Source organism: Dendropsophus ebraccatus, chromosome 5 (genome assembly GCF_027789765.1).
Source record: "Dendropsophus ebraccatus isolate aDenEbr1 chromosome 5, aDenEbr1.pat, whole genome shotgun sequence".
In the NCBI taxonomy this organism is placed as follows: domain Eukaryota; kingdom Metazoa; phylum Chordata; class Amphibia; order Anura; family Hylidae; genus Dendropsophus; species Dendropsophus ebraccatus.
This window is the reverse complement of record NC_091458.1, coordinates 66,508,028-66,523,384: the sequence shown is the minus strand read 5'-3', so window position 1 is coordinate 66,523,384 and position 15,357 is coordinate 66,508,028. Positions and strand designations below refer to the sequence as shown.

The window sequence follows — 15,357 nt, the reverse complement described above, 5'->3', positions numbered from 1 at the left end:
GGCTGTAGCTAGAAGGTGCTTGAATTAAGCTGCGTTTGAGCGTGCCCTGCCACACCACTGAAAACCTATGCCACGGACGAAAATAGTCTAGCACTACAAAATAGTCTAACAGTACAAACTTGGTAAAATGTAAAAAAAAAAAAAAAAAAAAAAGATGTGTATGCCCATATACCATAAAACTTCCATTATTGCTGAAGCATATATCCTTACTATATATCCTGCCATTTCCGCAGGAAATGTTTCAGTCTTTTTCTTACATTTCTCTCCACAAATCAATACAGAAGTATGCTAAGTAGGTAAATGATACATTTTGATAGAGAAAAATTTATTACGTACTAATTATTGCTTTAATTTTGTACAGTGTCAACACTGCAATCCAAAGACCACTTGACACATCTAGAGACTAATCTTTCATGGTCATAAAAGAAAACATGGATGAGCATGACATAAGTTCTTCACAGCAACACAGAGCTACTACATGTGATACCAAAACATGACAGCCATTTTACATTCTGTGTGTATAGGTGGTATCATTCTCCTCACCTAAGTGCCAATGAGCTGGAAATTAGATCTCCAATAATTAATGTCCTTCAGGAAAGCAGAAACAGCTTTACCTGGGAAACTACAATAGAACATGGACTGAATGGGAAAGAAAAAACAAAAACATAAAACGCTTAATATGTCCTCTGGCAGTCTAGCCCATGATGGACGCCTTCTCATCTATAAGTCCAGTTCCAGGTCCTCTATCTCTTCTTCTAGTGCTTTTCTCCTTGACAGCTTTTCTAACTGCTCTTTGGAAGCCTGCTTGATCTCTCCAGAGTCTATTTTCTGCTGAAGGTCCTCCACTTGTCGAAGCTTCTTACGCAGATTCTTGAGTTTCTTGGCCTTCTCGGCTGCAGCGTTTTCAGTGTTTGCTTTGTCCTTTTGCACCTCAGGTTCTGAAATACTAATCTTCTCCATGTTCTGTCTGGCCTCCTCCACCACCTCTCGCTCTCCTTTCTCTTGCTTCCTTTTCTCTTTGCGTTTCATATTCCTTTTGGCAGTTTTAGACAGAGTGGTTTCTGTCTCTGGTTTGGTAGACTGTTGTGTTTTGTTAGCAGGTGGCTCATTTTGGCTAAGTCCAGGGGGAAGTGAAGGTTTGCTTTTGAAAAACTTTACATACTTGTTTTCATACCTGTATAAAACAAGACAAATTAATTCAATGTACATTAAAAATGCAAACTACAGAATATCTTTGTATCTGCATGTATTTTATAAATTTATAAATAAAGGGAAAAAAACTGCTTTCCTTCACAAACTGCACCATTCCTGACCATAGGACTGATATTGCTGCTCAGCCATATTTGGTTACACTACTGTATAGTATAGCAAGCCATGGATAGTGGCGCCTTTTCTGGGTAAGACAGGCAGATCATACAACCCCTTCAAGTATCTAGAATCATAAAATCAGATTTTCAAATATGTTTTGTCAATATAAGCTTAAAGTCATAAATTTCCATATACTCAGGTTGAAGTCATTAAAGGGGTTGCCTGGCCTGAGAAAAATGTGCCTATATAGCTGCAGTTATACAGAAAATAAGGAGCCAATGTTTACCTTTCTGTGATCCCTGATGTTCTGCTGCATTGTCTCCAGTGTCCCCCGCTGACTGCTGCCTCGCCACTTCCTGGATGGACTTCTCTCGGCAGTAACAGCCCGCTCAGCCAATCACTGACAAAGACAGGACACCACCATGGGCAGTGATTGGCTGAGAGCTGTCACTGACGAGAGAAGTCTGTCTCGCAAGTGCCAAGGCTGCAGTCAGCGGGGGACACTGGGGACAATGCAGCAAGACACCAGGGAGCGCAGAGAGGTAACCATAGATAAGTGTGTAAGTAGAGGTAAGTGTTTATGTGTTGTTGTTTTTTTACCACCACCTCCCCAGACACCTAGAAAAAAAAAAGGAGTCCTGGCCGAACAACCCCTTTAATAGACTAATCAGAGTGAATGTGATCTAAGATTGAATGTCAGGAGTCAGGAAACTCTAAGGTCTAATGAATGTGGCTAAGGCTGCATTCCCACATTCCGTGATCCTGACGGATCACGGACGTGGAATGCATGTACTGGAGCCACCCCCCCCCCCCACCCCCCCGCGCCCGGACAGCATCTGTAATTAGATGCTGAGAGCAGGGGAGACTGTATTCATAAGCGCCGCGCTGTAGTAACAGTACCGCATGGCTGATTCATTACAGCACGGCGCTTATGAATACAGTCTCCCCCGCTCCCAGCATCTAATTACAGATGCTGTCCGGGCGCGGGGGGGCTCCAGTACACGCATTCCACGTCCGTGGGAATGCAGCCTAAGGTTTATGCAAACCTATGACTCCAACTGTACTTTATATGAATAATTGATCCTAAAAGTAAAATGTGACCTCAGTAGTGCAAACACATTTTACCAGCAGGGGAGAGCCAGTGACTGGAGAAAACTTTTAGTCAAGGATACTGTATGAGTAAGTCCTTCAATTTAGTATGGGTGCTTTTTATATAGGGTAACAAAATAAAAAACAAAACAAAGTTTGATTTAAAATGTTAAACTGGTATCGTAAACATGTCATGACTACTTTGACTATACAACTGTACATCACCACTATACCAGATACATAGTGACAGATACATACACAGGAACTTCTTCTTGAGGCACGTATCCCTCCTTCACTTTTCTCTGCTTCCGCCAGGTGCCATCAGGACGCTGGGTAGCTGCTATATACTTTCCTTTAAGAAAATAAAAAAAGTATATTACAGGAAGATGAATAATTCTTGTATATCTGCAAAATAAATAGCTCAAGAAATGTTCAAGGAGAAGTCCGGCCAAAATTATTTTTTTATATGTTGTTATTACTTATGGAAAGTAATACAATTTTCTAACGTACATTAATTATGGGAAATGCTCATATACTGCTATTTCCCTTAATTTAGTGTATCAGGAAGTGTTAGAATTCTCTCAGATCCAGTGATGTCACGACGAATGGTGTAATTCCTATGGCGTGTCCAGCAAAAGGCGCTCTCTATATAGAAGTCAATGAGTACCATTGACTTCTATATATAGTGCGCCCCTGCTGGACACTCCATAGGAATTAAAGTGTATGTGAATGTAATGTTATGTACTGTACTTTTGTGACTTCATAAATACATTTATGGAATACTTTGGGGAGCAAGTGTCCCTGCTCCCCAAAGTATCCCATAAATGTATTCAATGAATACATTTGCAGGGCACCGAGCAGGGAGGGAGAGAAGTGCCATCTACCCCCCCCCCTCCCTCCCTGCTCGGTGCTGGGCACATATACAAGGTACTACTAGTACCTTTACTATGCCTATCACATCGCCGCCGCCACCGCTCACACAGGGGCTGCTTTTCATGCCCCCCGCCGCTCCCCCTCCTCCTCCTCCCGGCGTCAAACTAACTATCGCGCCGCTGACTACCACCCGACCGCTCCGCTCCTCACTATCCGGCATGAAAAGCAGCCCCTGTGTGAGCGGCGGCGGCGCTGTGATAGGCATAGCAAAGGTACTACTCCCCCATTATCTGCAGTTAATGGGGGAGTAGTACTTTGTATATGTGCCCAGCACCGAGCAGGGAGGGAGGGGGGAGGAAGATGGCACTTCTCTCCCTCCCTGCTCGGTGCCCTGCAAATGTATTCATTGAATATATTTATGGGATACTTTGGGGAGCAAGGACACTTGCTCCCCAAAGTATTACATAAATGTATTCATGAAGTCACAAAAGTACAGTACATAACATTGCATTCACATACACTGTAATTCCTATGGAGTGTCCAGCAGGGGCGCACTATATATAGACCTCAATGGTACTCATTGACTTCTATATAGAGCGCACCCCCTGCTGGACACTCCATAGGAATTACACCATTCGTAGTGACATCACTGGATCACTGGAGAGAATTCTAACACTTCCTGATACACTAAATTAAGGGAAATAGCAGTTTATAAGCATTTCCCATAATTAATGTACATTAGAAAATTGTATAACTTTCCATAAGTAATAACATAAAAAAATAATTTTGGCCGGACTTCTCCTTTAAAGCTGGCATCATCTTATTCAAATACACCTAAAAAGGTTTAGTAAAACGCTCTTACTACCAAAACAGAAACAATGCCACACTTTGTCATGGGTTGTATCTGGTATTGCAACTCAACTCAATTGAAGTGAATAAGCTCAATAAAACATTATACATACCTGTAGACAGGCAATGTCCTGTTTGTGGAAGAAATACCTTTATAGCCCTTAGAGGCCACATGCAACTGGGTTTATGGTGCCCAAACCGCAGGCAGCATAAAGACTTCCTTATCAGAACCATCAATGAGCCATTTCAGAGTAGTTAGTTTCATATTCAGCTCTGAGGCAATGGGGTGGTTCCCAACTAGGACAAGACAGATGTGTAATGGGAAAAATCTTTCATTCAGTGACAGGGACCACCCTAATAACATGGAGCCCTTGTCTCCGGCCAAATATACAACAATGATTACTCTGAAATGGCACAGCCAATCAAAGTGAATCACAGATTGTTTTGATAGGGAAGCATGAGAGTTCCATGCTGTCTGTGGTTTGGACATCTTGAAACTAGTAACTGTTTCCCTTTAAAGGGAATCTGTCAGCTCCTGGGCCCTACCTAAGGTGCTGACACTGTACTGTAGCTGGCAGCCCACAGGAGGAGGATGCATGACAAGTGTGGCACAAACAACTGCTCTCTGACTCTTTAGTACAGTAGGAGACATAACACTGTACATAATCCGCTGCACAGAAAATTACCAAAAAGGCACCATGCTCACTGGGGGACTGCCAGCTACAGCACACTGTCAGCACCTTAGGTAGGGCCCAGGAACTGACAGATTCCCTTTTTAAAACACAAGTTTAGACAGGTCTCTTCATACATACATCTGTATTTCTGTCTATCCAGTTTAGTATTTCATAGCAATTTTCATATTTGTTCCTAAACTAAACTAAAAAAAAAAAGTCTGACTAAATAAGCATGAATGCATTAAATTGAATCTGTTGGCTGTGATTCAGGTTCTACATTTCTGACCCTGTTAGGACAAGGACACATGATACCTTTCATATATCTATGTTGTGCATCTAGCTTGGTAGAAAAAGTCAAAGAGGCTCTTCCAAGCTTGTAAAGTGTTGCAAGCCGGAATGCCTCCTCTCCCCCCTTTCATCCTAATCGATTGACAATCAGCTGGAAGCTGGACACCAAGGGATGGGAGGAGGAGTGAGGAGGCATTACAGCCATCAGCACTTCAGGCACTTGGGAACAACTCAGGGGGGAAAAAAGCATTTTAATATATTTACCACATGTCTCCTAGGCTTAACAGTGTCGAGAGTTAGAAATCTGAAATGAAGCTGAAAGATTACTTTTAAATGTGTTACATACCATGTATCTATAATAAGGATTACAGACCTAAAGCGTTGCTGTCCTTTGGTAGAAAAAAAAATCTGCTGGTTTACTGTGCTAATGGAGGTGATGCTGTCCAGATGTTTTTATCTGGACAGCATTTCCTCATGAAATCTTCATGTGTTTGGCTGCTTTTTTAGGCCCTTCTTTATATTGGTAATGCTCCTGCATTTTGCTAGAATTCTGTGGGTGATTCCTGACAAACTATAATAACTGATGTTTTTTTTACCTGGGTGAGGCATGCACACCCAATAATATGCACTCAGTAGTGACCCTGTCTCTTTCCTTTTCAGTGCAATGACAGCAGGGAGTCTGCCTTTGCATAAGTGCTCTGGGCTGTGAGTCACTTGGAAGCAGTACCAAAGTGCACACAGTGAGAGGGGATGCCCATTATCACATCCTGGAGTCTGTCTTTGATCTTAGGTTGCTAGAGACAGAATTCACCTAGTAATGGGAGGTGAATGTCAGTTTACCAGTTAGAATGTATGTTCACTAAGAGAATCACACAAGTAAAATTATATAAGAAAAATGCATAGTATCAAAGGCCTGATTGATTTATGCAAAGCATAATGAAAAAAAGCGACCATTTAAATACTGTAGTCAAGTAAATAGCTTTATTTCCCAACATAAGTTCTGTACTAGCATAACTTAGGCCTTAAATGTTTTTTCTGTGTAAACATTTAATTTTTTTTCTTTTTTTTTGTATAAACAGAAAGGTTTTTTTTATAATGGTGTCTCAAAAAAGAAGTAAAAACCCCTTTTGGTAGTTTCCCAACAAATTTTTGATCCAAAGCCTTGCTCACAAACACTGGGCAAAGGATGAGGCAGAAGCAGTGTTTAGTACCCGAGTGACAGGAGCATAGTTAGGGCTCATTCACACTACCATATATGGGAGCCATGTCAGTTCTCTTTCCATTTGGTGCCGATACTTTTAAATGCTTTTTTCCCCCTCAATGTTTATACATAGCATGTTTTAATCATCCAGTAGGGGTACTTTTTTAGGTTATAGAGTTGAACTTGAAAGAATTATATTTTAAAACACATGCACTGTGTTTGCACATCTCCGTTTTATCATGCGTAATGTCTGCAATATCACAAAAAACAGCAAATTAAAAAAAAATTACTTTAAGGGTGCCTTCACACCTACCGGATCCACAGCGGATCTCACTTCTGCGGACTCGTAGCGAGATCAGCTGCGGATACGGTACCCCTATGATAGCACATACTCGCAGCGGGATTGACATCCCGCTGTCAGTATGTGCTTTAACCCCCCGCTGCCGGCAGCCCCGCCGCCCGAATCTACCATCCCCGGCCGCATCAGCCCATCCCCGGCCGCATCCCGTCGCCGCCCGCATCTCCGATCCCCGGCGCATCCTCCCAACCCCGGCCACATCCCGCAGCCGAGAGCATACAGTACCTGCTCAGCAGCACGGCTGCAGTGAGGCTCCCGGCTCCGGTCCCGCTCAGCTGATCTGAGCGGGACTGGAGCCGGCAGCCTCACTGCAGCTGTGCCGCCGAGCAGGTACTGTATGCTCTCGGCGGTGGGCTGCGGGAATTGGCCGGGGGTGGGGGGATGCGCAGGGGATTAGAGATGTGGGCGGCGGCGGGCTGAAGGATGTGGCCGGGGATGGGGGGATGTGCCGGGGATCGGAGATGCGGGCGGCGGCAGGCTGAAGGATGTGGCCGGGGATGGGGGGGATGCTCCGGGGATAGACTGATGCGGCTGGGGATAGACTGATGCGGCCGAGGATGGTAGATTCGGGCAGCGGGCTGCAGGGGGTTATAGCGCATACTGACAGCGGTATGTCAATCCCGCTGCGAGTATGTGCTATCATAGGGGGTTAATGGTACCGGATCCGCAGCGGTTCTTGTTTCGAATCCGCAGAAGTGAGATCCGCTGTGGATCTGGTAGGTGTGAAGGCACCCTAATAATAATATTTATTTGTATAGCGCTAACAGATTCCGCAGCGCTTTTTTTTTTATACATACAGTACTGAGGTTACATAATACACAGTTAAATAATTAGAATAAATAAAAATAAAATAAAAAAAATACAAAGTGTATACGAGACCTGCTGTTGGAGCTTACAGACTACAACTTGGGTCAACACCAGGCATAAAAGCTTTATTTGTCCATGGTCCAGTCATTGTACATAGTTGGAAAGAATAGGATGAGCCAGTAACAACGCCAATGTCTGATTGTGAGTAAAACGTATAAAGTGCATGGAACCGTCAGAGAGTGAGGGGACAACAGAAAGGAGAACAAGTTTAGGGAATGATATATGCTAGCCTGAAGAGATGAGTCTTCAGGGCACGCTTGAAACTGTGAGTATTGGGTTTCAGTCTGAGGTCTTTGGGTAGGGCAGCACGAGAGAAGTCTTTGAGGCAGGAATGAGAGGTTCTGATTATCAAAGGATGATAGGTGGAGATGAGGGGCAGAGTTGTGGAGAGATTTATGGGTGAGGGTGAGGAGTTTGAAGTGAATTCTGGTATTAAAGGGTAACCAGTGCAGTGACTGGCACAGAGAGGAGACATCAGTGTAGCAACTGGAGAGGAAGATGAGCCTGGCTGGATAGACTGGAGAGGGGAGAGCTCAGAGCCGATTGTACACAACAGTCCATTGTCTACAGCTGATGCATTTCTCATCCTGCTTTCAAACAGCCGCACATATTGCATACAGTTTGAGCTGTTGGCTACTTAGAGCTATGTATTTTATAGTCTGTAGTATAGGAGTCTGTAGTATAGGATCTATCTCTGCGCAATCATATTGCATTCTCCAGTGCTGAATTACACAATGAGGATGGAAACCTAGAAAGCAGAGCAGGATGTCCAGTCGGATTATGCCTAATTCGGGCAGCTATTTAGAAAAATTATTAATTGTGCACATTCCTTAGCTATTCATTCTACTATATAAATGGAGATAGGCTTTAGAAAAAAAAAAATGAAAAAGTTGTAGAAAAAACAATTGTTCTGTTCATCTGTATTAAAAATGTGAATGGCCATTTATGTGTAAAGGTATGTGAGGGTTCAGATACCTCATTTCCTTTGATGCAAACTTCAGTTTACAAAGCTTAAAATAGAATATTTCTTTTTCTTATAAACATGTTATTTTCCTTGTTTCTCATTTTCTTGTAACCTTATTGACAAAGCCAGAACCAGAATTTCCCAAACTACCTGTTATTACAGATTCATGCTCATGTTTATAAACTTTTCACTCAATGCGGGAGTGAACTCTGTTTCCTTTGTCACATCATTCATACTACTGTATATAAAGTAGACTCATAGAGCTTTGAACATTCCCTGCTATGAGGACAGAAAGCAGAGAGGGCTGTATATAGTTCAGTTATATGCAATCTAAAGCCCATCTATAACAAATACATGCATACATTGCTAGACTTATCCAATACAGGATCTTTCCATTTCCACTATTACTGGCAGCAGCTGTCGATTTGCCAAGTAAAAGTAATTCTGCTTTTCTATTTCATAGATTTCCCTGGAAAATCCTGGTATGACTGCTGCCTGAGATTTGGTGATCTGGACTGTAAATTTGCTCATCACCAGTTGTTGGCGATTGCCTCTCTACACAATTTCAGTCCCTTCTACTTTGCTCATACTTTAGTGTGACCGAAAGTGGGGGTGCCACTCCAAAGAGGGTACTCCAGAGTTGCAACTCAAACCAAATGTCTCCGCAGTTACGCTGTGTTCATTAACATCACTTTGTGGGCAGATGCATACAACATATAACAAACATTCTTATTTATTTATTTAGTTTTTTTTGGGGGGGTTGGGGGGGGGCATGTTTGGTATTTAGTGTTTTAATGCAACATAAAAGTAGGGTACATCTTAGCCATTAAAGAGACAAGGATCTTTCTGTATCTCCTATACATCAGTACTGAGCTATTATGTCTTTATTTTATTTGTTTTATGCAGGCAAATATGTTGGTAGACTTATCAATATATTTATGCCACATTTCCGTTGTATATACATTGAAAAGAGGATTTAACTGTAATGCCATACTTAAGAAGGTTTGCGCCCTTTTTTTGGCACATGCAAACATGAAGGAAAGACTAGGCTTCAGAAGAGTTTCTAACTAGAAACGTAAAGATGATGACTTTATACAGCACACGGGGATCCTTACTTGTCTAGACTACCAGTAAAATCTGTCTGTATAGCTTAATTCAACCAGTTAGAGCCCATCTTTTATGTCATAGAGTGCTATGAAAAACTTAAAAGGGGTGCTAAAGGTGCTAAAATTATTCTTATAGCATCTACTTTCCCATTTGTCAGTCTTTTCTGTGCTACTAGCATGCAAGACGTCATCACCACACATTGCGTAAGTGTATCGATTTCTGCCATGGCATAGTATTGTAGTTTTACACAGATAGAATTTCATTTCATTGAACTTGTCCCTCCAACAACAAGGAACACATCATTTATTTACTAAGCACTTCAGCCCATCAGTTTCAGTAAAATGTAACACCGGCCACTGAAATCAAATACTGTAGAAAAGAGCGAAAGAGGAATGGATCTGATAAGAACCCCACATTCATGGTATACATTGTCATCCTGCCAGAATGGTATGCCTACATATACTGTGGCGTACCCTCGTTCATCCACTGACTTTAATAACACAATTTACTAGTGACATTTGGTCCATTCCTAAGCATGTATTTTTTTGTTTTGTTTCTGCGGGAATCAAAAGTGAAGGAGGACGAGTATTTTGAGTGCCACAAAACAGTATAAGCTTGGAGATTAACCAAACTTGATCACTAGTAGACCTACAGTCATTCCACTAAACTCAATGGACCTGGCATGAATCCACACGCATTCTTCTTGATAGCATTCTGCCAGTATGCCATGTACAACATATACCATGAATGCTGCATCCGTACCAGATTTAAATGTAGTTAGATATAAGACAGCCAATTGTGGACGATGATCTAATCTGTATGGAGGCTCCTAACAGGAGATGTTGGGGTGGAAAATGGATTGGGCATGGTAGATTTTAATATGCCTAATCCTCAGGAGATAAATTGTTGCTGGACAGTGTCTGACACAGGCATTTGGCCCTATTACACAATGTGATAATCTGCTGAATAAGGACGATTCGGCAGATTTACACTTCGTGTAATAAAGACAGCGATCAGCCGAAGAGCCAATTATCGGTTAATCATTGTCGGTTAAGTTTGCTTAAGACTCATTATCTGCTCATTGCTATGGGTCCATTTACACAGAAAGATTATCTGCCAAAGATTTGAAGCGAAAGCCAGAAAGAGACTATAAACAGAGATCGGGTCATAAAGGAAAGCGAGATGTGCGAGATAGGCTTAAGCGATCACAAAACGAATTTTCTGTACAATATATCGTTCCATCTAAACGCTGATCATTATAAAGAAAAAAAACGTTACTTCGAAATCGTTAATCGTATGATCGGGCGAATTATCGCTTTGTGTAAACGTAGCATTATGGTGCGTTTACACAGAAAGATTTATCTGACAGATTTTGGAAGCCAAAGCAAGGAATGGATTTGAAAAGAAGAGAAATCTCAATCTTTCCTTTATGACCTGTTCCCTGTTTATAGTCTGTTCCTGGCTTTGACTTCAAAGATCTGACAGATAAATCTTTCTGTGTAAACGCACCATTAGTGTAGGAGTGCGCGGCCAACAGCTGCTGACACTGTAAAAATAATAACGTTTATACTTACCTATTCTCCCCCAATGTCTTGCAGCCTTTCGCCTGTATTCCCTGCTAACTGCTAAGGCTTCTGGCCTGGTCTCTTCAGTGACAGGCTGCGGCACTGTCTTGTCTTGGCCAGCGATTGGCTGATCTGTCTGTCACTGAAGAAACCAGGCCAGAAGCGTCAGTGGTGAGTAAGGAACACGGGCAAGAGGCTTCAGGACCCTGGGGGAGCATAGGTAAGTATAAACTTTATTCCTTTTCACATAAAAAGCAAGGGCTGCAGGGACATCTCTAACTATATACATATACATATATATATATATATATATATATATATATATATATATATATGGCCCTTGCTGCACGATAATTGAGCCGTATGTAAGTTCAGTAAGCAAGCGCCAATGGAGCAAATCAGCACTTGCTTACACTGCGGGGTTGGGCAGTGTAATACAGCCCATACTCCCTTCTCCTACTCTCTGCTAATTACATAAAACAGCCACCTCTGTTGTTTTCAGCTTTGAAACTATTCAGGTTACAGTGATGGGCCCTGAATCTATGCCATAAGCTACCCCAGAGGTTGCCTGTTAATATGTCTTATTAGGGAATATGTAGGCATAGAACTCCACAGAACTCTCAAAGTATCTTGTTTGTGATAATTTTTCAAATGAAGAGTAAAGGCCCTATTACACGTAACGATTATCGTCCGTTTCGTGTCATTGTCTTTAAACATGTTGAAAGGCAAACTACTTTGACAGAAACAATCTGCTGCCATCGCTCCGTGGCAGCAGACGGCCGCTATGTTCGGTGGGCTGCCTAGACGATCCAGCGATCACCCTGGCAGCCCCCCAGCTCTTACCGCTCGCTGCCAACACATGTAATAGCGCCAGCAGCAAGCGGGGAACAAGGAGCAAGCAAGCGCTGGCAGTGACCGTTTGCTCCTCTGCATTGCCTTGTGTAATAGCGGCTTTAGGGTGCTTTCACACGTACAGGATCCTCAGCAGATTTGATGGTGCAGATCTGATGCTGTGTTCAGTTATTTAGATCAAATCCGCTGTGGATCCGCACAATCATATCCGGTGTGATACAGTACGTGTGAAGCTACCCTAACAATGACACACGCACAGGCTTACATAACACACACTGACACAGTGACTGTTAGGATCCTCTGAGCTTTATAAATTACATATCCACCTTACAATATGTTTATCGTATGATTATGAGCATATGAACAACTTTTCATAGCAATGTGTCTTTTCATCTGAACATTTATTATTTAAAAGAAAAAAATAAGTGTTTGTTGTTTACTAAAGCAATTTTTCTAAATGTGTAAAAGGAACCTTAGCACAAGTAAGGGTGTGCTTACACAGACAGATTTATTGGATTACTGAAGCCAAAGCCAGGAACAGACTATATACAGAGAACAGGTCATAAAGGAAAGACTGAGATTTCTCCTCTTTTCAGAATCCATTCCTGGCTTTGGCTTCAATAATCTGTCAGATAAATCTGTCTGTGTAAATGCACCATTAGATATGTCATTATCATGGCAGTACATGCGAGGGAGCATTAACACTGCGGAAAACAGGCGGAAATGCAGCCTCAATGTCACTGTCTCAAAGTTATGTATAGGGCGCCTCCGCTCTCCACTCAAAAAATTGACATGTAAATTCTTTGAGCGTAAAGCCACGTCAAGCAGAGGCGCCCTATACATAACTTTGATACAATGAGGCAGGCGGGATTCCGAGTGGAGTCTGATCACTTAAGTTATTTGTGATCAGCAAACACGAACAATTGGCATCTAGTTCATACGAACATGTTCGCTCATCACTACTACTGACATGGGCAACAGATATGGGGGCAGGTGTTTTTATCGGTATTACTAGATGCTTTTAAGGTGCCGTCACCCCTATAATGTGATACAGCAAGGCTCCACTGTTGCTAGTAGAGGATGATGCCCCCTCCTCCATTACCTGACAGGGTAGAAGCGGAGGGAGCTGTGCAGCCCCTGCATGAATATTTGTACAGCCACAGCTTGTGTTCCATACAGCCTCACACTAATATTTACCGGAAGCTGCGTACAATATATATATATATATATATATATATATATATATATATATATATATATATATAATTTTATACCGCCCAGTCTTTACACAGGAAGAAATGAGTGTGCCGGACATTGTCATCTCACCGGGGATGCACGGAGCTCGGTGCAGCGCATAATGCCATTCATCACCATTCACCACACACTGTAAGCGCTACAGTCCATGGGACGGGACCGAACACGACCCAGGCACTGCTTGCCTCTCCCGGTGCTACACTCACCAGAATCATCGGTCACATAGGGAGTCGCCATCTTGGTCCTCTCACCACGTTTCCTTCCGACACCTGCTTGTGTGACGTCATAGGTGGGTCGAGGCAAAGTAGGAGGGAGGAGAATCCCTACACGGTGCCCCGGCGGGGATTGAGTAATGGCGACGTATTTTACCGACCTCTGCTACGGCTGAGGCTGACAGAGCGGGGACAACTCAGAGGGAGCGCTGTGGGCGCCGGTATTGAGAACTAAAAAGAAAGTATACTGCTATGTAATAGAAACCTACTGTTTACATCACGTGACCTGACATCTTCCCCGCCTCTTGCTACGGAGGCAGGGGCGGACCAATACACATAATAGTGCCGCCATTTTACTTACAGTACATGATGAGAGAGAAGACTTGTGTACTGCAGTCTAATCCCATGTTAAACGCCTTCCTGACACACAGATGTTTTGTCTCCATTCTTTTTAATATTAATACATTTTTTAAATCAACCATACCAGAATAAGGCCTAGTTGTATGTAGTAAAGAACAAACAAAAAACTTTAGGTATATAACATACCAGTTGCCCTGGGTCAGAGCTTCCATTGTTCTGTGCAGTCCTTGGAGCAGAAGAAGATGGTGCTGGCGGATCCATTAGCTGCTTGACATTGTGAGACCAGTTGGGTTTTCACAATATGGTCTGGAGTGTTACTAGACAAATATATATTTCATAGAGCCTGCAATGGAGGTGTCCAACTGATCCTCTAAAGCAGGAGCAGATCTAACCCTAGAGTTTATGTATATTTTTATTTGGGAACATAGCATAGAATATTTCTAGGCCATTTACTGAACACACAAAATGTGGAATATATGAATAATTCTAAGCATATCGTCATGATAGCAGACGATTTAGTCTTATTTATCAGAAAGGCCAGTGTACTATAGGGAGGCTGTAGAAAAAAAATCTGTTAAAATGTCAATACACTTAAAAAGAATTAAAACAAAAAGGCTCATGTTAAATGGGTTGTTCTTTGTCAAAAGCCTACAACTCTCTACCTACATCCTACAATAACCCTGCTCTCTTGCCAAAGTATGCATACTTAGCAGCAATCACAACAAATACAGTACATTCTGTTAAAAGTATTTTGTAGCTCTACATTGCTTCACCGAGACAGTTTTTATGCGGAACACATTTACCAAATGTATTCTGAAAGTTTTGCTGTACGCCCGCCATTAACCGCTGCACCGTTCAAATGTTAGTGACAGAAGCTGAGCTGCTGACACTGTCCAATCAGGACCCCCTACTGTGTAATCCATTCTTTTACCCTGTCTGTCAGATTAGTTATACTTACCTTTGTACAGTGCGATCTCAATGGGAAGATTGCCAATAATACTATCAATAATATCAATGCTATGCAATTGATATGTATTGCAGTATATGCAGTCTAACAATTGCATGTAATAGTCCCCTAGGGGGACCTAAAAAGAGTTAAAAAAAAGTTTTAAAAAATGTGACATAGCCCCTTTGCCAATTAAAGTTTAAAACGAATGAACCATTACCCTCACCCATAAAGGTCTCCACAATTCTGCCCCTCTATACATCTCCTCCCTCATCTCCACCTACCATCCTACCCGTGCTCTATGCTCTGCGTACAATTTTACACTAACATCTTCCATAATCTAAAACTTTCACAACCCCCTTTAAGACTTCTCTCATGCTGCACCATATTTAGGCAGGAGAGAGATGAGATTGGGGACCACGCTGATTTCTCTATATGTATGGAGAAGGAGTGTCAGGGGGGATGGATGTTTGTTACTGAGAAAAAGAGAAGGTTGTGGTCAGATAACTCAGACGGATCAATTGTAAAGTTAGAAGTAGAACAGTGTCGGAAGAAGATCAGGTTCAGGAAATTCCCATCCTTGTGTGTGA

General features: G+C 42.3%; 1 protein-coding gene across 1 annotated transcript; it reads right to left on the bottom strand.

Moving 5' to 3' along the window:
• Positions 1-304: 304 nt before the first annotated feature.
• On the bottom strand, positions 305-13,717 carry PYM1 (PYM homolog 1, exon junction complex associated factor). The gene is made up of 3 exons (XM_069972289.1): positions 13,456-13,717; positions 2,656-2,749; positions 305-1,174 (listed from the first exon to the last, which is right to left on the bottom strand). Exons 1-3 carry the CDS (start codon positions 13,484-13,486, stop codon positions 721-723), a joined length of 579 nt encoding a protein of 192 aa, XP_069828390.1. The 5' UTR covers positions 13,487-13,717; the 3' UTR covers positions 305-720.
• Between the last annotated feature and the right edge of the window lie 1,640 nt (positions 13,718-15,357).

Coding starts and splice junctions, on each gene's coding strand:
- PYM1 (XM_069972289.1), bottom strand. CDS start 13,486: ATGGCGACTCCCTATGTGACCGATGATTCTG. Junction 2,750..13,455: donor CTATGTGACCGATGATTCTG/GTGAGTGTAGCA, acceptor ATTTTCTTAAAG/GAAAGTATATAGCAGCTACC. Junction 1,175..2,655: donor CCTCAAGAAGAAGTTCCTGT/GTATGTATCTGT, acceptor TGTTTTATACAG/GTATGAAAACAAGTATGTAA.